Source organism: Wyeomyia smithii, chromosome 2 (genome assembly GCF_029784165.1).
Source record: "Wyeomyia smithii strain HCP4-BCI-WySm-NY-G18 chromosome 2, ASM2978416v1, whole genome shotgun sequence".
Classification (NCBI taxonomy): Eukaryota; Metazoa; Arthropoda; class Insecta; order Diptera; family Culicidae; genus Wyeomyia; species Wyeomyia smithii.
This window is the reverse complement of record NC_073695.1, coordinates 83,503,267-83,524,995: the sequence shown is the minus strand read 5'-3', so window position 1 is coordinate 83,524,995 and position 21,729 is coordinate 83,503,267. Positions and strand designations below refer to the sequence as shown.

The 21,729-nt window shown below is 43.2% G+C and overlaps 1 protein-coding gene across 3 annotated transcripts; it reads left to right on the top strand.

Annotated features, from left to right (window-relative positions):
* Positions 1–303: 303 nt before the first annotated feature.
* On the top strand, positions 304–20,862 carry LOC129723388 (solute carrier family 35 member F5). Of its 3 annotated transcripts, none has more exons than XM_055677583.1 (8): positions 304–529; positions 16,896–17,326; positions 17,386–17,523; positions 17,586–17,642; positions 17,710–17,943; positions 18,002–18,184; positions 18,246–18,556; positions 18,631–20,862. In XM_055677583.1, the coding sequence occupies exons 2-8, from the start codon at positions 17,237–17,239 to the stop codon at positions 18,938–18,940; spliced, it is 1,323 nt and encodes a 440-aa protein (XP_055533558.1). In that variant the 5' UTR covers positions 304–529; positions 16,896–17,236; the 3' UTR covers positions 18,941–20,862. The 3 variants fall into 3 exon arrangements, with proteins under 3 accessions (XP_055533558.1, XP_055533560.1, XP_055533559.1); XM_055677585.1 differs by lacking the exon at positions 304–529 and adding an exon at positions 640–989; XM_055677584.1 differs by lacking the exon at positions 304–529 and adding an exon at positions 9,584–9,840.
* Positions 20,863–21,729: the final 867 nt, after the last annotated feature.

Here is a 21,729-nt window from a genome sequence, read left to right as displayed (position 1 = left end):
CCAAAAAAAAGTCTGCACCAATGCCAGTGATTAGGGAAGGGGGGGGGGGGGGGGTAAACGGCCCCCCTGCCCCCTCCCTCGCGACGCCTATGTTATCAGATACGCATTTGTTTGATATCGTTAAGAAAAAGAGTGAAATTCCGAAACCATCATTTTTCACCATATTGATTTTAATTTTAGCATTAAAATAAGCGTCGTTTTGCGTACGAAAAACGCTTCAGCGGAGAATGTTCATTGGCTGTAATCATTCTATACAATGCGCGCATGAACACACTTTTCTGACGTTTCCAATCTTTGAATCACGGCGACGTCGTCTGTCAGTTTCGTTTTGTCATCCGGCACTGCTCGCGATATGGACTATCTCAATGTTTGTTTTACCGAAAAAGTGAAAATTTCGTGCTCCAATTTGAAAATTCCCATTGCTTTTCTTTATTGAGTTAGAGTAAAGGTTTTAAACTTAGAAGAAAAAGCAGTTTTATCAGTTTTATTCGATGTTTGATGTGCGGTGCAAAGCGGCTTTGACTTAGAGGTGTGTATCTGCTTACAAAACATAAGTTATGTGTGTAAAAAATATGCAATCCCGTAACCGTGTAGTGTTCATCTATTTACTTTTTCAATTGACTTCAATTATCGCGCTCTAGTGCAAGTTCATGACGTCCCATCACGATAACCGTGTTGTCTCGTATAATATCATTGTTAAAATCTGCTAAGTTAGTCACGTATCAGTGGTTGAATATATTTCATTTGTCAGAGTATCAGCGACAAGACAATGGTGTTCCTAACGTTTGATAAGAGGGCAATGGTTACTTTATGTAAATATGGTTAATATTGAGCGTATGAGATGTATGCAGACGATGGACATTTACTAACCGAAGAGGTGTCGGAGAGATGTGCATCCCAGTGTGAATTTTTATTGGTACTTTTTCACTGCGGTCAAATGGCAAGTGGTAACGAAAATTGAATGGATTTGGATGGCGTAAGGTTGTAAGGTCTGTCAATAATTATGAGGGTGGACCGTTTGATTGTTAGAAACTGGAAAATCTTATTAGGGGTCTTCACATCGAGCTCGTATACGAAGACCAATACCCAGCCGTAAACTGTGTATCTTCCATTACTCGTCAATGGAGGTGAGTGTGGGAATGCGAGCTGCAACGAATAAAAAACGCGGCGTTTATCGAAAATCTTAGTTTATTATCTTTGAGCAATCAAACACGCGTCCGTAGCTTAGGGTTACAACTCGAAGACTGCTGCTCTCACTTTCTTCTCTGTCGATGGAAATGTTAGTGATGGTTGAATTTATAGACTGGGGAAAATCTATCGCCACATGTGCCCCCCCAGTTACACCAAGAAACGAACACGGTGTCCACTTGGTGTGACTAATGTACGTCGATCGTCCTGAGGATGTTCTAGAAGGCTTTCAGCGCATATATGAGCCGGCTTAATCCGATTAATTGAAACCGTCACCTTTTTTCCCGAGATCAAAATATCGAAACATTTCTCGTTCCTCGCTATCACCTTGTAGGGTCCTTCGAAGGGTTGCTGGAGTGGTTTTTTGACAGCGTCTACGCGAATGAATACATGGCTGCAGTCCTTCAGTTTTGGATGCACGAACGCTTTTTCATTTGTGTGGCGAGATGCTGCGGGCGCTTTAAGATCCGCGAATGTTTTGTGTAGTTTAGCAGCTAGTTCAGTGCGATCGATGTTACTTGCCGGTAAATCATAGAATTTGCCGGGAACTCTAAGCGCTTGACCGTATACCAGCTCTGCAGATGAACACTTCAGATCCTCATGATAAGCGGTTCGAAGACCGAGCAGAACCAATGGGAGCCGATTATGCCATTCTTTAGCGTCGGTACACATGATGGCGGCTTTCAACGTGCGGTGGAATCTCTCCACCATTCCATTCGCTTGCGGGTGGTAAGCTGTCGTATGAATATGGTGGACTCCCAATAATCGAGCTAATTCCTTGAACAGCTCGGACTCGAACTGTCGTCCTTGATCGGTGGTAATCATTTCAGAAGTACCGAACCGCGAAATCCAACTAGCATAAAGCATAAAAGCGACTGTTGGTGCAGTCATATCGCTCAAAGGGATGGCTTCTGGCCAGCGCGAAAATCGATCAATTATCGTTAGCAAGTATCGGTAATTTTGAGAGGGCGGTAAAGGACCAACCAGGTCTATGTGGATGTGACGGAAACGTGCGTTAGGAGTCACAAATGTTGAAAGGGGAGCAACGGTATGACGTGAAATCTTTGAACGTTGGCATTGCAGGCATGTTTTTACATACTGATTGACATCTTTGTTCATTGATGGCCAAACGAATCGATCTGCTAACAATTTCCGCGTTGCTTTAGCTCCAGGATGCGCAAGGCCGTGTAGCTGGGACAAAATATGGACTCGGTGACGCTCAGGAATGTACGGGCGAACTCGATTTGGTCCTGAAACATCACAAAAAATCGGTTTAGTTAAATAAGGTAATTTTCTCGGTTCCAGCTTTAAGCCGGTAGCTGGGGATTTTTTTAATTTAAGCAGTTGCTCGTCATTTTCTTGATCCTGGGCTATAGCGTTATAGTCGATACTTGCAACAACGGTTTCTAATCTCGATAAGGTATCTGCTGCAATATTATCCTTGCCATTGATGTGGCGAATATCCGTGGTGAACTCTGCCACATAGCGCAGATAGCGCTCTTCGTGTGGCAAACGACTACTAGGGTCACTATTTATTGCACAACTGAGAGGAAAATGGTCAGTGTAGATAGTAAATTGACGTCCTTCGATTAGATATCTAAAATATTTAACAGCAAGTTTCATTGCCGTTAACTCACGACCAAACGTTGAATACTTCTGCTGGCTTGACGAAAATTTGGTTGAAAAATCACAAGAAGGTTGTATGCGAAGCCACGACCGCAAGGTTGAAGTAGAATACTTTTACAAGAAAGATAACCTGGCTGTTTGCGTGTCAGTCATTTTTTCTAGTAAATAAACGTTGACCGTTCATTGGCAGTATTGTAATTTCTTTTTGTCTGATATTTTGAATGAAGTTCATTGAATATTTTTAAATTTTGTGCAAATGAGAAGTTGAAGTGCTGCCGAATTGTAATATGCACATTTAATACGACATCATTAAACGGGAACTGAACAAAGGCTACGGTTATGCAGAACGCGAATGCCGGCGCGATGCGATTCGCCTTACCGTGGTGAAATGTACAGCTCTTTTTAAGGCGAAGTAGAGTTATACATTTCAACAGATTTCGTCTTGCCGAATCGCATCGCGCCGTTATTTGCGTTCTGCATGACCGTAGCCAAACACTAAGCGATGCAAACACGTAATAATAGTCAGAGTATGCATGTAGATGAAGATAATTAACTTTGGATTATAGCGCATAACGAGAAAATATTAACTCTTCAAATAATCATTTGTGTTCTTCAAATTTCAGTTGTTCAATTTAATATCCGATGAAATGTTTGTTTATTATCTGATGAAGCTCTTATATAGGCCAAATGATGCATTCCCAATTTACTAGGTCCATAACTCTGCCTACCGTGCTTGGGAAAGCGCGGTATAACGACCAATCAGAGGTCGAATTTTGTGTTTTGACAATGCTTAAGAGTTTTCAATAGTACAATAGTTCGAATGATAAAATTGCAATTTCATGCATTTGGTAGGAATCTTAGAAGATTTTCTTATCGATTGCTGCAAAAACGAAGGAAATCCATCGAAAACTAACCGATTTATTAGCATTTGAAATTTTTCTCACTTTTTTCAGTGTTAGATTTTCATTTTACATCCCTATGTAGCCGAATTTCCTGAGAGAAGTATTCCAATTCAAAATTAAATCTTCATTAATTCATTTGTTGTCGTTATAAGGACAATTGTTCAATTTATCATAGGATGTAGTGTTTATCTTACATCTCTGTGTTACCTTGATAGTGAGGACTAAGGCGCACGGTCAACACAATGAGAAAGGTGTTTTCACATTGAAAACTAGACACGGCTTTACTGGAGGAAGTGTTGGCAAATGCATCTACCGCTAATACCACCGCTATCATACGAAAGCGCGTCGTTTCATGTGGGGAATATCAACAACGAAAAATGACGCGCGTCTAAGCATAACCCGAACTGTATCGCCGTGCTGCTCCATTTACCTTTACATCGGCCTCAGAGAAGTACCGGCTGCATCTGCATCTACCGCTGAGGCTGTCACTATACTGCGATTGGTACCAAAAGCTATTAAGTCTTCAAATAAGTGTGTTATTTGTTCTCAAAAGAACAATTGTTCAATTCAAAATCGGATTTACGCAATCGCATCTCTGTAATATTACCGACAATAATATTCTTCTGAACAAACTGATACAACTTTCCCATTAGGCCTCTGCCATAATAGACGCGAAAAGCGACGCGAACCGATTCGCTCAGCTGTAGGTTAATGTACAGCCATCAGTAGAGCTGTACATCAACCTACGGCCGAGCAAATCAGTTCGCGCCGCTTTTCGCGTCTACTATGGCAGAGGCCTTAGAGAAAGTTGCTGGCTGATGTATTCACTTCATGCAAGCCTGCTGCTGATGCTTCCCGCTACCACACTGAAACAGCATTTTAGTGGAGGGAGTGTCGTTGCATCAGCTGACCCTGCTACTATCGATGCTGATATACCCGCTGCAACAGCTACGCTATGCATAGCCATGCCACAGTTGTGGCCGCTATACGCTGGCCCAACTGCTGAGCACCTGCAACGCTATCCGTAGCCATGCCACAGTTGTGGCCGCCATTGGTATCCGCTGTACCTGCATCTGCTGGCCCTGCTGCTATCGATGGTGAGATCCGCTGAAACTGCTACGCTTATTCGCAGCCATGCCACAGTTGTGGCCGCTATCCGCTATCGATGGTACCCACTGCTCGCTCCCGCTGCTGCTAAGGGAGGACTGCCGTCGTCGCTGTTCAGAACTACTATGAGCGGCTTCGACTAAAACAGGCTCTTATATAGGGATGAAAATAGGAATGAATCATTTTACGTACGTGGTGGAATGATATAACTTGAAAAATATGTGTGACTTCATTCTGGTTCAGAGCGATCATTTGATAAGCTCCACCTCTTTTTTCAGTTTCTAAAGTTTTTCCTCAGTTTCGTAGCACGGATGCACAAAAATGATTTCTTGTGAACATTCTATCGAGCCGGACCGATAGCACTCTCATTGAAGCAACAAAATAACATGTTTTGTGTCATGTTGTACAGCTTGGTTGAAGAAAATGTTCCCGTCCCCGTGTCGCATGTAAGCAGATTATTGCGTTCAGTAGACAGTAGATAGTGTATCCAGCGAATAAACACCGATGGTGCGCTCACACACGCAACGGTTTTAACCCGTATCTTATTGCGGTTTGTAACATCAAGCGATTTCGTTTGCTCGCTGTTGCGTGTTGCATCATGTGACAACTTGGCAGCTGGGAGACGACGAAATTCTGTTTACGCTGATTGATTGAATCTTCTTCATATAAGCTCTGCATAGTCGAACTAACTGCTTTTGTGAATGCGTTCTAACAGGGCAGTTTATTATTCAATGTCGGTTATGCTGATCGCAGCGTTTGCGCTGCCCCTACAGTGGGGAGTTTACTAAATAAAGTAAAAATTAGACAACTACAACAGAATTTGATTGCATCCCGCACAGAATGTCTGCTTGTGTTGATGCCAGAAAATTATTAACCTTCAATTATTTTTTTATTTGCCTTCAAAAAAGCATTTTGCTGTTCAAAATCGGTTGCTAATTACAACCTTTGAGCTGCCCTAACATTGGGGGAATTAAGATACACGGACAACATGCACTGTGGAAGCTATTTCACATTCAGTAAATTAGACGGGTGCGACAAATTTAAATTGTTAGGATGCAACACAGAATGCTTGCTTGCGTTGACAAAAATTATTAACTTTCAATGACTTGTTTATTTGCTCCAAAAAGGCATTTTGATTTCCTAAATTGGATTTCCTGATGGCAATCTTCATGCTGCCCCAACACGGGGGGAATAATGGCTGTCTGGCGACACACGCTGAGAAAAACCGCGCTGCTCCTGAGACGTGGTGACCAACCACAGGGCTAATGCTGCTGCTAAGGAAGGACGACTGCTGTTGTCGCTGTCTAGAACTATTATGAGCGGCTCCGGCTGAAACAGGCGGTAATATAGGCCAAATAGCATGTTTTCAATTGCAAGGTATATGATCCTGTCGACCGTGCTTGGGAAGCAAGCATATAACGACCAATCAGAAGTCGAGTTTTTCGTTTTGACAAGGCTTGACTATTTTAAATAGTACAAAAGTGTGAATAATTAAATTACAATTATCTTATTATGGGAAGAATCTTAGAAGATTTTCCAATCTATTGCTGCAAGAACGAAGGAAATCCATCGAATACTAACCGATTTATTAGCATTTGAAATTGGACATATTTTTCACTTTTTTCGGTTTTAGATTTTCATTCCACATCCCTATGTAGCCGAACTTCCTGAGAGAAGTATTCTACTTCAAAAAATCCTAGGGGACGCCAAGCGTTTCGATCAAACTGCTGAAGAACTGCCCCTGCTGCAAAATTTGAAGCATCTACCATTAAAGCCATTGGCTTCGAGGCATCAGGGTAATGCAACAGAGCAGCGTTTGCAAGAGCTTGCTTGCATTTCATAAAGTCCTGCTCTGACTGTTCATCCCAGCTAATCTTTCTAATATCTATATAATATATGTTTTTTCTGTTATCGGGGATCAGGTTTCGAAGGTTTCCCTGAACTTCGACAGCGTGTGGTATGAAACGTTTGTATACATTTACTAGTGCAAGAAAACGACGCAGATCTTTTACGGTAACAGGAGTGCTGTATTCTAGAACTACTGCAACTCGTGACGGAAGCGGTCGGATTCCTGATTTGTTAATCGTGTAACCCAGAAATTCTACTTCTGGCTTTGCGAAGTGACATTTATCTGCATTTATCACCAGCCCGTTTTTCTTCAGTCGTTCCAAGACTATGCGGACGTGACATATATGCTCTGTTTCATTTGCTGAAGCTATACAGATATCGTCTATAAACACAATGACGAAGTCCAGGTCCCCGAACAATTTATTCATGAAGCGTTGAAAAGTTTGGCTTGCATTGCAGAGGCCAAATGGCATCCGCGTGAATTCGTAGAGACCAAAAGGAGTGATAACTGCTGTTTTTGCGATATCGGATTCCTCCACTGGTATATTATGATACGCTCTCACTAAGTCGAGAGTAGTGAATATTGCCTTACCTTCAAAACGATTAAGCAGATCGTGGACGTGAGGTACTGGGTATCTGTCTGGAACGGTCGCTTTGTTCAGTCGTCGATAGTCTCCAACGAATCTCCACTCGCCATTCTTTTTTGGGACACAATGAAGTGGGCTGGCCCAGCTACTACTCGATGGTCGGCATATCCCAAGTTCACACATTGTCCGAAACTCCTCTCTGGCTGCTCTCAGCTTTTCAGGATGCATTCGCCTGACTTTCGAAGCTATTGGCGGGCCTTTTGTGACGATAAGGTGCGTGACATCATGTTTTACTTCACGCTAAACAGTAGATGGTACGAGGATTTCGCGATAGTCAGCCAAAATATTCCTCATTGGATGATGCGCGTCGATAGTTTTAATTCCGTAAACTTTTGCCGGCACAAGATCTCCAGTCGCGCGAATCTTGGTTGCACCATCCACCATCTGCCGATTTTTCAAATCCACCAAAAGACTAAAATGCGATAAAAAGTCGGCACCGATGATCGCCTTCGTTACGTCCGCAACTAAAAATTTCCAAGTTAAACGACGACGTAAACCGAGATCGACTGAAATATATTTGCTAGAGTATGCGTTGATTTTTGTTCCATTTGCAGCGTGCAATGAGAACGGAATTGGTCCAGACAGTTTTTCAGGCCGTGTCGCTGGAATGATGGAAACGTCGGAGCCCGTGTCTATGAGAAACCTGGTGTTGCTTGTTCTGTCATAAATGACCAAACGACGACTTTGCATTATATCTTCACCCACTTGCGCCGATTCAAGCGGGTGTTCCCTTAGTTTTTTTGACGATGAAAAACACACGGTTCGCGGCAATGTTGCGCACGAGCGCCATAATTACGATGGTACCAACACATAGTTTCTGTTTCCGTAGCATTCCTGTTTGGAACGGAACGACTCCGGCTTCTTCGCGGGCCTGTTTTGAGGCGGCGAATTTCGGCGGATAGGACTTCGATTTCATCCCTCAAAGTAACGATTTCTGCAGCTGAGGTAGCCGATGATGACGCGTTCACGATTTCGACACTGCTGGACGACGAATCCACCATTTTATCCGCCATCTCTGCCAATTTCGAAAGACTGCCATCATTTATGCTTAGCACAGCTCGTACGCTCACGGGCAAACGCTTCAAAAAAAAAAACATTTTCATTAATTTTTCGTCTACGTTAAGTCCAACGGCTATTTCTTGCATTCGAGCGAGCAAATGCGTTGGTCGCAAATCTCCCAAATCACACGATCCAAGCAACTGTTCCAATCGAGTTTGGGAGGAAAGAGCAAAACGTGCAATAAGGCGTTCTTTTATAGCGTTATACTTGTCTCTAGCTGGTGGATTTGCGACCAGATCAGATACATGGCATATCACACTTTGATCGATCTTGGCGATGATATGCCAGAATTTCGTTTCGTCTTTAGTAATTTGTGCCAAGTAGAACTGAGCCTCTGCTTGGGCAAACCACATGTGAGGATCACTTTTCCAGAATTCGGGCAGTTTTACAGCGACTGCGGCTGCCGCTTGCGGCAATTGTGGTTCGTCTTGTTCAGAATTAGACATTTTGAGGTTATAATCGTGAAATGACGCTTCCCGTTTTTATCGATTTTATCGATTTAGCGATTTATAACTCGCGTCGGGGTCACCAATTGTGGGAATGCGAGCTGCAACGAATAAAAAACGCGGCGTTTATCGAAAATCTTAGTTTATTATCTTTGAGCAATCAAACACGCGTCCGTAGCTTAGGGTTACAACTCGAAGACTGCTGCTCTCTCTTTCTTCTCTGTCGATGGAAATGTTAGTGATGGTTGAATTTATAGACTGGGGAAAATCTATCGCCACATGAGTATTTTTACGGCTGGGTATTTGTTTACGAGCTCGACATGAATACCCATATTGTATTTAAGTCTGTGTATGCGCAATAAATAACACATCCACAGCCTCTAACAAGTTATAAGTATACTATCTGTAACGATATCCAACATAAAACTCATTTATAAAACATTTGATATTAGACTTCCACTGCCGTGAAAAAAATTACTATAGTTTTAATATTTTATTCAAACTTTTTTGTTTTCCATTCCATCAAAAAAGGTCATTCATTCATATCTAAAGAAAACCCCACCCTACGCATCGCGTTGCACTGCACAACTCAGCTATTATAGCAGCAAGCCGCATGGCCGCAGTCATGCTTGTATCCTTTGGCGTTTCATGCCTGTCCGCCTGTCCCACCGGTCGTACCCTTTCGGCCTTAAAATAAAACAGTCAGTCGTCCGTTTCTTGGCCCCATCGGTCTGCCGTCGTTGTCGTCGGTGATTGTCTACCCGTACATAGGCACTTATCACACATTGCTTTGCTTTCGTTCAACGTGAATGCCTGCTTCAATTCAATAAAGAGCTGGGGAGACAACCAAGCGATCCCACAAATAGCTGAATAGATCCAATAAATCAATGCTGGATGAAACTTACTGACAGCAGTACCGATCGTGAATTATGGCTGACCACAGTCGCGCGTGCTGCAATTGAATTTGTGAAAGAGCTCCTGGTACATCAGTGGGAACGCGCAATCTATGTCAGGGCGGTGAGTTCGCTGTTTCCACTAAAAATAAACCAGACCACAGTGTAAATATGAATCGTCCATCCGACTGATGGATATACGTATTCATTCTGATGGCGGTGATGATTGCATTTACTGTGATAAATAATTCGATTAGGAATCGAGCCATACCAACTCAAGCATATATGTGTTTGAGATTGCGAGTCGTTTGAATTCAAAGTGTTAATACTAAAGTAACTTTAGCTCGTGCCTTGAATATCTATGTAGGTATATTACAAAAGTTCTTGCAGACGCAAAAAATCGTGAGCTGTTTATTTAGGATACGAAAAGATGTGTACCACGAACCTTATGAAAATATTAAATAGTGATAAGCTTCGAATACAATTTCGCCTCAATATGGCGAAAAATTGGAATACCCAGCATTAGTCATTGAAAAAGTAAAATAGTAAGGAGCATTGTTATGTTGTGCTAACGAAAATTGACTTTCTGTTGTTTATTAGACACCAACTTCTCGGTCAACTGCGACCCTGCTAATACTGATAGTCTGTCCCGAATCGAGATATGAGCATACAACGACCGGTTTGCGAAACCAGCATAATTTTGAGCATACTTGCTCATTGTATTTTTTTTGTTATCACTATAATGAGCTACACAAAGTAACATAAATCTTTTTATTTGATTGCAGAAAGTTGATTCTAAAAAAATATGATCAAAAAAATTGTAAAACGAAATAGAAAAATGCTGTATTGCGTATTGTTGATTTGTTCCGCGATTCGCCGTTGAAGATGTAGAGGCAGAATAAAACATCAACACATTAACATGTATTCCGAATTAAACCAAATTACGTTACTTCATAATTAGCACATATATCGGCAAATCAAAACAAAAATATTTCGTACCTGTGGACAGAGTATATTAATTCAATCTGCCTCAAACTGTGAACCAGAGATGCGCTGATCGGTACTATTTGTCTCAGTTCGGAGAAGAGCATGTCTGCTCTTTATAACCATCTTGAAATTAATTCTGTAAACGATTGCAATCTTTCAATCATCCTACCTAATCGATCTGGCATATTTTTTATCAGTGAAAAGAGATTGAAAAATCGGCGAATTTGAAAGCCGACAAGTGAACGAGAATATATAAACTGGTCCTTCAATATATTTGTATATGTTCATTACAAGATTTATGTTTACTCTGTATGCCTGAAGGGCACTGGGTACTGAAATGCCACTGCGACATTCTTGCTGATTGTCTTTTGTGGCGGGCCCCGATTGCTGTGCACAGGTTACGGATTGCTCGTACTCATTGATGGAGTAGAACTGTTTTGTTGTAAACCTGTACCCCAATTAGGTACAACATAGTTGATGAAACTAATGACCTGCTTGGGATTGGAGCTCCATGCTTGGTATGGAGTTAAAAGGTAACTTCCTAAGAAGTTGTACCTAGGGGAAGCAAGAGCTTCGCAAGAGCAAAGCAAATGCTCTGAACTCTCTGGTTCAGATTTGCAGAATCGGCAGGTGTCGTTCAACACTACGCCGATTTTCTTTAAATGATAAAAAGCGGGACAGTGTCCGGTGAGGAGTCCCGTGATTATCCGTAGGTCACTACGATTTAGACTAAGTAGCTTTCTGGCGGTTCCAGGGTTCGGATAGATAAACTGTTTAGCTTGTCTACAGCCCTGTGCCTGTTGCCATTGGGATACTATTTCTAGCCCTTCCCAAGTTAGTAGTTCGCTTTTGATAGCGGAAATGGACGTACCTAGAAACGGCTCGGGGCCAATAAACCGCTGAGCTGATCCCTGTCTTGCTAGGTAGTCAGCGTGTTCATTACCCTCGACTCCGCAGTGTCCGGGCACCCAAAACAGAAAAACTGAATTCTGTCGGGAAAGTTCCCGTAGAGTTTCAATGCATTCCCAAACAAGTTTTGAAGCGCATTTGACGGACTTAAGTGCTAGTAGTGCTGCTTGACTGTCCGAGAATATACCGATTTTCGCATGTCTGTAGTTGCGTTGCAGACATATTTTTGCGCAGATATATATGGCATATACCTCTGCTTGAAAAACGGTGGGCCATTTTCCCAGGGAAAACGTTTTCCTGATACCGGGTCCGTATATACCAGATCCCGTAAGGGATCCCATTTTCGAGCCGTCCGTATAAAAACTGACGATGCCAGGTGGAAGATTAGGCCCTCCATTGTTCCACATAGAGCGGTTTGTTTCAATCACTCTATATGGAATATCCATGTTGGTCCTAACGTCCATCCAGTCGGAGACTGTGGTTAATAGCGGAGTTAGTTTGAACTCCCTAAGTATGCGAAGGTGGCCGATTTGGTCCCCTTCAAGTATAGTTTTCCTCCTTTGCAACCTTTGAGCGCCAAGCTCTGCTTCCTTTTTTCACATGAAGATGTAGAGGTAGTAGGCAAAGCATAGCTTCCATGGCTGCAGTTGGAGTTGTTCGCATAGCGCTGGTAACCGAAAGACATGCAAGTCTTTGAACTTTTTGGAGTTTGGCTTGCGCAGTCACTTCGTTCACCTTAGGCCACCACACTAGGGCAGCATAGGTGATTCTTGGTCGGGCAATGGTCTTGTAAGACCAGAGTGCCAAGTCTGGTTTCAGTCCCCAGGTCTTAGCGAACAGAGTTCTGCAGGCCCAGGTCGCTGAGATCGCTTTCTTAGCGGCATGATCCAGTTGTGCAGACCAGTTCAGTTTCTTGTCCAGAATAGTTCCGAGATATTTGACTTCATTGCTAAAGCCCAGTCTAACTCCATTCAGTATTGGAGGAGTGATGGTCCTTCGTCTGCCGAATGGAATTAGGACTGTTTTTAAGGGGTTTATGTTTAGACCCTCCTGTAAACACCATGACATGGTGGTATTCAGAGCCGTTTGCATTCGACTCGACAGAGTTGCGTCATCTTTACCTCTGACGATGAGGACGATGTCATCGGCGTATCCAATGACCTCGTAACCAAGCTGTGAAAGCTTGTTGAGAAGTGCGTCGACAACTAGTGACCATAACAAGGGCGAGAGAACTCCTCCTTGCGGGCATCCCTTGATCACTGACATTGTTACAGAAGAATCTCCCAAGGTTGCTGTGATCACTCTGCTAGAGAGCATTGCGTGTATCCAGCTCCTTGAAGTGTGGTCGATTCCCTTATGAGAAAGAGCCGTATCAATTGATGCAAAGGACGTGTTATCGAAGGCCCCTTCAATATCAAGAAAGGCACATAGCGTCGTCTCCTGATAACTCAGGGACTTTTCAATCAACGTCACTAAGCTGTGAAGAGCAGTTTCTGTTGACTTGCCGCATTGATAGGCATGTTGGTTCCTGTTCAGCGGGGAGTCTTTAAGAAACTCATCACGGATATATTTATCCATTATTTTCTCCATCACCTTGAGAAGTGATGAAGTCAGACTCATGGGCCTGAAAGTTTTAGGTAGGGTTTTGTCCTTTCTTCCAACTTTGGGGATAAACACTACCTTCACCTTCAGCCAGTTATCCGGAATATGGCCCAGGATAAAGCTAGCTCTGAAGAGGTTGATGAGTTCGGACATGATAACTGCGGCCGATTTTTGTAGAAAGATGGGTAGTATGCCGTCTGGACCTGGAGGCTTCATAGGGTCGAATGAGCTTAGAGCCCAACCTATTGAAGCTTCCGTGAACAGTCGACGGGCCAGCAGGATGGACTCCCGAGACGCCATATGTCTCGAATTGTCCTGTCGCGACCCATCACTATTCAGTTCTTCGGTCTCTGTCGATCCAGGAAAGTGGGTGTTCATAAGAACCTCCAGCGTTTCCCTGGTAGTGACAGTGAGGCATCCATCCTCTTTCCTCACTTGTCCTGAACCGTTAGTATGGTCTTTGGACATCGCCTTTTGGAGCCGCGTAGCTTCCGGCAGAGTTTGGATTCTTTCACAGAAACTTACTCTGGATTTCCGTTTAGCCTTGCGTAGCTCGGCGTTGTACTTAGTGAGGGACGCCCTGTAGTCGTCCCAGTTAGACGTGACTTTTGCCCTGTTGAAAAACCGCCTAGTTTCCCGACGAAGGTCACTAAGTTGATCATTCCACCAGGGTACGTCACGGCATACTGACCGCTGCGTTAGTGGACAGTTAGCGTCAAAAGCATCCATGATATTGTTTTGTAGATCATTTGCTGCCGAATTCAGGTCAACTGAATTTCGAATGTTGCTGTAACTGAAAGTTCGTGAATCGATCAGGTGTTCCTTAAAGGATTCCCAATCTGTATTCTTAGGATTTCTGAACAGCTCTCTTTTCAGAGGGTTAGCCTCTATATTAAAAACGATGTGTCTGTGGTCCGACAAACTAGTTTCATCGGAGACATGCCAATTTTTAATCCTTTCAGAAATAGAGGCGCTACACAGAGTGAGATCAAGGACCTCCTGTCTGATAGCGTTGATAAAAGTGGGGTTATTCCCTACATTACATACATTGACATCGTTAGAAGTAAGGTATTCAAGTAGGTACTCACCCCTGGTGTTGGTGTCCGAGCTGCCCCAGATCGTGTGGTGAACGTTGCCATCGCAGCCGATCAGAAACGGCTTGTTGATGGCCTTGCAGTACCGCACGAGCGCAGCAACTTCGGGTGGCGGTATATCACCTTGGTCGCCCGGGAAGTAGGCCGACGCGATAACCATTTCCTGCTTTCCTCTGGTTGTCGGTACTTCAACTGTGACGGCAACGACGTCACGTTGGATAAATTCTGTAATAGGTAAAAATTTTAGTTCTCTATTTAGCAGAATTGCAGTCCTTGGTTTGGACTGCGTGTCACAGTAGATTAACCTACCGTTAGGAGCGTTAAGTCCGAAAACTTTGGATTCGTTGATCCACGGCTCCTGGATGAATGCAGCCGCTAGCTGCTCTTTGGCGAATCTCCTGCAAAGAACACCCGAGGCGCCTTTTGCGTGATGGAGATTCGCTTGCACGCAGCGAAGGCTGCTCACTTTGCAGTGAAGTTGCCGTCTTTGTCCGGATCGGAAGTATTGGCTGACGGCTGCCAACAGCGGTTTGGCTGGTTGATGGAAGTTGCTCTTCCTCACTGTTCGGCTTCGGTTGCAGCAGTCGATTGGCAACAGAAGGTCGTCGCGAACACTGTGGCGGTTTTTGACTCCGGGGGGTGCGACTGTTCGGTGGCTGATGCTTCACACTCTTGCGAGTCTTCGGCGGAACCGTCCGAGCAGCCGCGGGGTTGCGTTGTTTGGGTGGTGACAGGGCACTCACGGGGGAGCATCCTGCGCGTACCTTCCCAACCGCAGGGTTGCGTTTGGGTGGTTGTGGGGCACTCCCGGAGGAGTTTCCCACGCGAACCTTTAGCCCATTCGCAGGATCGCTTTGCCTGGGTGGTGGCAGAGTACTCCCGGAGGAGTTACCCGCACGTACCTTCCCTGACGTTGCGACGGAGTCTTTCCTGCCTGTGACGTTCGGCCTTCCGCTTACCTTTCGGATGCGTGCTTTGCCGAAACCGTAGTGCAGTTCATTATTTCTACTCTCAACGAGTTTGGCCGATTCTTCGTCAATATCCAGAACTAGTTCGACCAAGGTCTTTACCAATTTGCGGTTACAGACTCGCCACATTTTGGTAGAGAGATGGTCGTTCTGATTCTGGAGTGAACGAAGAATCTTCTCGTCCGGAGAGTTCGCACTGTCCGCGAAGTAACCGACATACCGTCTGGCCTTCGGCAGATCCTTCATGTGGTATACACGAAGTTGTGCTCCCTCCCATGGTACGAGAGAAGGTACCTCCCTTTCCAACCACTGCACTGTGTCGTTGTCGGCACAGGCAAGTTGCAGGAAGCCATTTTTTAGATGGCAACCGTTAAACTTGGGCTTGGTGGTTGGATTTTCCTGGTCCGCAATGTGATCGAGGATGGAGGTCCGGACAGCCTGAAGCTGGTCCGTTGTGGGTAGGGAGCTGGGGTGGGTAGCAGAAGTAACTGCAAGGCTTATAGCTCCCACCATGTCCCTATATGTGGCCTTCGAGAGCGGCTTCGAACCCGATGACCCCAAACCAGTGCCGTTCCGCAGTTTTTTAGGCTGTGGACACTTAGTACTGGTATTTGGGAACACCAAGTCGTCCGACCGCTGTCGCTTGACGGCGACTTGGTTCGACTGAGCAGGCTGCTCTGTTGGAAGGAGGGCCAGCTTCCTGGCTTCTTCGTACGAGAGACCGGAGCGGAGATTTTTGCTCAGTCGCCGCCTCTGCGCATTTGAAAGTCGCTTGACAAGGGGTGCCGATGATTCGGGTTTCCCTTCGTCATCGGGCCTTGTCTGTGGACCGGGAACTAAGTCCATTTGACTTTCGTCATTCCCTTGTGGAGAAAGTAGGATTAAGGATGAAGCAGAGGGTCCTCCGTCCAGCGATTCGCTGTCGAGGTTGAAATCATCCTCATGCTCCATCTCCTCCGTTCTGCCCGGTGCGTTTGTTTTTATTGGACTACGCTCCGATAAGTCCATGGGTTCCGGCAAAGAAAGGCTGCCGGTGGCCGAATTTTGTGAAGTTTTGTCGTTCATAAAATTCCCACGAGTCGCTGGGTAAAGAAGAGTCCGCTGCATCAGTGACCCGCGTGATGCAGTAAGGGCTAATTACTGTGAAGGGTGCCCTGGTACTCCACAGGCTCCGTTGGAGGCTGGGTATTTCTTAAACCCCCCCACCACGTCATCCATCGGCACGGGTCGCATAACACCTTAGCTTAGGGGGTTTTAACCATTGGATTTTACGCAACAGTCATGGTTAAGAGCTGTTGCAACCATCCTCCTTTACAGGGGCCTTGGACCCTCTGCTACAGTTCTCAATAATTCAAGTCTATTCGTAAAGGCTAAACTGAACCAAGAGAACCGTAACAGGCGAAGTTCAAAAGATTTATGTTACGAGCATTTCATCTTATTTTGCTATATTTGGTATTTGTTATCGGTACTGAAGCACATGTGAAAATGAATTTCCAACTTCTATAAATAGGATTGTAAAATGCTGCAAAGTGTTGATATGTGACCCAGTAAACATTCATTAGAACGTCCTCCATTAGTGGACCAAATTTATAATCTTTATGTTATCTCTATTTTTACAGAATACCTAAAACACAAGATCATGTGAGCTGTCTGACCTACGTAACTGTCCATCAGCAGTAGCTATCACTTCCTTACGTGGCTAAAGAATGCATCGTTTGTCTGACAGAGAAGACAATTTATACTACCGGTGTGGCGATTCGCGGCTGACCAACGCAAGCAGCTGAGCAGTTGGTTTGTGCGGTAGGAAGATAAGAAACAAACGACGGGAGAGCAGATTGTTTTCACTGACAGATACAAATAAATCCCCTACTTATACGGCAAGCAACTGCAATATTCAACGGCAGCGCCATACAATTTGCGGATTTGATCTCACTGATGATTTAACTAGGAGACTAATGCAATGTTAAATAAGGCACAAAAGCTCATACTGGGGATCGTTTTGCTGGTAATCGTCGACATCATCTGGGTATCATCCAGCGAGCTAACAAAGGTTGGCGCGAATTGTTGAACTTTGATTGCAGCGGTGTTAATTTTTTTTGTTTTTTGCAGTTTTTATACGAAAATGAAAACTACGACAAGCCATTCTTTTGCACCTACTTTAAGGCGTCAATGTTCACAATTTACCTGGTGTTCCTGGGGCTTATTGCGCCATGGAAGGAAAGCTGCAACCGAACTGGCAATTACGCGGTGAGTAATTTGAAGTGAAACGCCATAGGTTTATGTTTACTAATGTTTATCATATATTTCAGCTGATGGAGAACGTGGAGGAAGAGGACAACTTTTATGGGAATGGGACATCAAGCCTGGTATGTTGCTTTCTCTGCTTCTTTTCAAGCATTGCTCAAAATTTGTTGATAAATCCTATGATTTCAGAGTGATTCCTCGTTCATTCCGATCAAAACTGAGGCACAGGTGTCTGGAACGGAGAGTGATGATTCCAGCATACGAAGCGTTCGCTTCAGCAAAGTAGCAGAGGTGCGAGAAATGTCACCTCATGAAGCGACTGAGGCACTCATGTCGCGGCTTTCGTATGCGGCCAGCCTGCGAGTGCGTCGCCAAAAATCACACCACAAAACGGCACGAACGGCGCTGATGTTCTCCATTTTGGTACGATCTACAATATCTAGTCTGCATTAATTATTTGAACATTCTTTCTTCGTTTTAGTGGTTCATAGCAAACTATATGTTTCAATTAGCCTTAGAACCAAGTGAAACGGCGATGGTGACATTGCTGAGCTCGACTTCCAGCTTTTTCACGCTAATTCTAGCGGCGATGTTTCCTTCGTCCTGCGGGGATAAGCTCACCGTTTCTAAAATATTTGCAGTGCTCTTCAGCATATCTGGCGCGGTAGGTTGAAAATACTAATACTAATGCAGAATTAAGGTTACGTCTAAACTTTTCCGCATAGGTTATGGTTTCGCTATCCGAAATCAACGAACCCAAGATGACCCGAGGAATCGTGTTAGCTATCATGAGCGCCTTCTTTTACGCCTCCTACTTGGTGCTTGTCAAGCGGAAAAGCGATACCGAAGAGCGGATCAATATTCCATTGTTCTTCGGGTTTGTTGGTATGTGGAATCTCTTGCTGCTATGGCCACTGCTGTTCGTACTTAATTTTTCTCAGCTGGAGGTGTTTGAGTTACCTTCGCGGAAACAGTTTCTAGTGCTGTTTCTTAACGGTTTAATCGGAACGGTACTGTCCGAGGCCCTATGGCTGTGGTAAGTAGTGTACGACGATTATGCGTGTTTGTGTTGATGTGTCAAAAAAATAACCTAATGTGTTGCCCTCTTAGGGGTTGTTTTCTGACATCGTCACTGATCGGAACAGTCGCCATATCGCTACAGATTCCAATGGCGATGCTATTCGACATGTTAATACACGGAAAGACTTATCCATTGATGTTTTATCTGGGTTCATTGCCGATGTTTGTATCATTGGTATTCGTAGCTTTTCTAGTAAAATTTGACGACTGTGATCCGTTGCTCAAATTTTTCAAATTGATTTATCGTCGTTTGCGATATTGCCGAAAACCGAACATTGTCCGGATACCGGACCTAGAGGAGCAGCATGAATCGTTAATCGATGATAGCCACGAGAACTAGCCGGAAGAGTTTTATGGAGTTGATTTATATACAAAGTAGCGTGAGTATAGCCGGAACCCAGTCAACATCAGTGCAGAGAATGGCAAAAGGAATTGCTTTTGTGTAGTCAGTAAAAATAGACCAATGTTTTAGGTTAATGTTTTGTTTTTGTCATTGTGATATTAAATATTTTAAAAAAGTGAGTGCTCGATAGCAACAAATTTCAAATAATAGACTGTGTTTGCTTGCGCAAAACATTAAATAACATTGAGGTTTATCAAACAATTATAAATATTTTGAACTTCATTCCTAAACGTTGAATGTTCTGGAAGATCTTCCTGAAGCTGTGTCCGGGTGCACCTAATTTGTTAAAGTTGCACACTTTTAATGCCAAAGTTGATTACCGTTCCTCGTAAGTATTCATACTTATGGCATTCATCAAACCGTTTATTCTAATTTATTGTATTTCATATGCTTGAAACGAAATATTTCACTTCAGCGAAATATTTCTTTGCAACAGAGGCATTCGTTAGCATGTTCATAATTGTTTCCAATGAGATTTAGTGAAAACTTTTCACTAAAGCAGATACTTATTCACTGTATCCGTATTAGACAAAAAGTACAATTTGTTGAATCGGAAATATGAAACCTCCAACTGTTGAAATAGGAAAATTCAATGTTTATTTTGCTTCAAATTTCTTTTTGGGTTTCTTTTCTATGGTGAAATGATCTATAAATTGTTTTTTTCGTAATTGATTGGTTTGATGGACTTGCTTGAATCAAGCCAAAAATTGTGCAAAGCAGTACACAAACGTCGTCTTATAATTTTTTTCAATGGTGCAGACTTGAAAAACTAGAGTAAGTTTTCCGTATGTTAAAGACCTTATTTATCCTTATAGCTTGTGTAATGTCTTGTAAATAATGATCTGTCGATATATTTTTCAATGTTACTTCTCAAGCGTTCTCAACTGTGACTATGTTTACGTGATTAAAAACTCCTGTAATCCAGGTGAGAAGTGCTGAAAAAAGTATGTACAAGCGTTAGATAGAAATACTTTAAGCACACATATATGATGCATTTCAGAAATGTTTTCGTTGGAATCAGCACTGGTATGTAGGAGTAATATTTCAAATTTGACGCGTAATTAGACGCTGCCTAATCTGATCAACCTAGAAACCGGTGCTGAGTTTGAGAATAGTCCTGCAATCATAAGGTTTGGTGTCTATCTCATGCAAGTCAAGGAAATCGAGCGTCACCATCTAGAGTATAACACCACTCAAAGTATTCGAATTCATATACATTTAATGTATATTTTTGTGGAAATTAATTGTTATTCTAATGTATGTGTTAATAGTGTAAGCTAAATGATAACAAACATTCTCCTCTCGTTCCGTTGTTATTTTCCTAACTGCTAATGAAAACTCACTAATTATGAGAAGCACTTACCTACACTTTCTCTGTGTGTATACACTACGATGTATTTATCCACTCGACATCTATATTATAGAAATATATACTTTATTTTTACTATCACCTAGCAAGCACAACATAACGCACTGTATACCCAACCAACCATTCCTATTTAGGTTAGGTCGATGAAAGTCTAATTTGTGATACCATAGTTAAGATATACAGTACATAGGGCACTCTTACAAATAGCGGATAGAACAATATCTGTTTTTACCCGTACTAGCGAGGGTTGGATTTTATTCCGTAGAAAATCTAGAAATAAGATCAGATTGTTCACTGAAAAACAAAATCAAGAATTGAGCGAGTAAATTAATTACCCAAAGTGTATTTCTCTCTGCGAAACCTACTGATTCACGAACAATAACAAACTGGTTGCGACCTCATCAGCGAGCGAAAAAAAAGTGGTTTAATCACAATGACACACAAACATTCAGATTTTACACCAACAATAGACCGATTCGTTTGTCTGAAAGTAGTATCGTTTTTATTTCGAAACATCCGTAAGCCCGTATATTTTTCATCGCATGGTCTGAAAATTGCTATATTTTCCACATTTTTCAAGTAACTAGGTAAATGATCTTCTAAATTATAGATGTTATACTGAGCTTTATGCGGTTTCATATTCAATCTGTTTGTGCTTACACATGGCTTAATTTTTTGGGGCAAGCGTGTATTACTGGCAGGAAGGATCAAGCAAGGCATCCATAAAGAGGCTCGTGATGTCGTCCAGCAACATAGTGGCCTGATCAGCCTTCACTTAGTATTTGGCCGTTTTCTTTTATCTACTGCAGCGCCTCTAGTTGTCGTATCGAGAAACTAATGACTGCGTTTTGATCTGGAAGGTTTGTTTATTTAGTGGTGAAAATTTCGTCAGGATTGGTAGACGTGTTGAAAAGTTATCCAAGATGGAACGCAAGAGACGAGAAAGAATTGTGCTCACCTACGTCAGGAGGAATGATCGCCAAGGCTCTCAAACTACCGAAAGCGACTGTGAATACCGTGCTCGAACGTTACCGGGACTTTTTGACGGTGGATCGCGCTGAAAAAACCAAACGTAGAAGTGGAACATTGGACCGGAAACTACGAGTGAAGGTCATCCGGGTAGTCCAGAATGATCCTGAGGTCTTTCTCCGTAATTTGGCGAAAAGGTTCAATGCAGCACATAAAACAGTTCGTCGAATCTGTATGTGTGAAGCATTCCGGCCGTATCACCAGCAGGACGCAGAAACAGAATCTGGTTGCCAAAACCCGAGCAAGAAAGCTATACGAGAAAGTCAGAGTCCAAAGACTGTATTTTGATGGACGATGAAACATAAGTCAAAAATAACTTTTGACAAAT

Coding starts and splice junctions, on each gene's coding strand:
- LOC129723388 (XM_055677583.1), top strand. CDS start 17,237: ATGTTAAATAAGGCACAAAAGCTCATACTGGGGATCGTTTTGCTGGTA. Junction 17,524..17,585: donor ACCGAACTGGCAATTACGCG/GTGAGTAATTTG, acceptor CATATATTTCAG/CTGATGGAGAACGTGGAGGA. Junction 18,557..18,630: donor TCCGAGGCCCTATGGCTGTG/GTAAGTAGTGTA, acceptor TTGCCCTCTTAG/GGGTTGTTTTCTGACATCGT.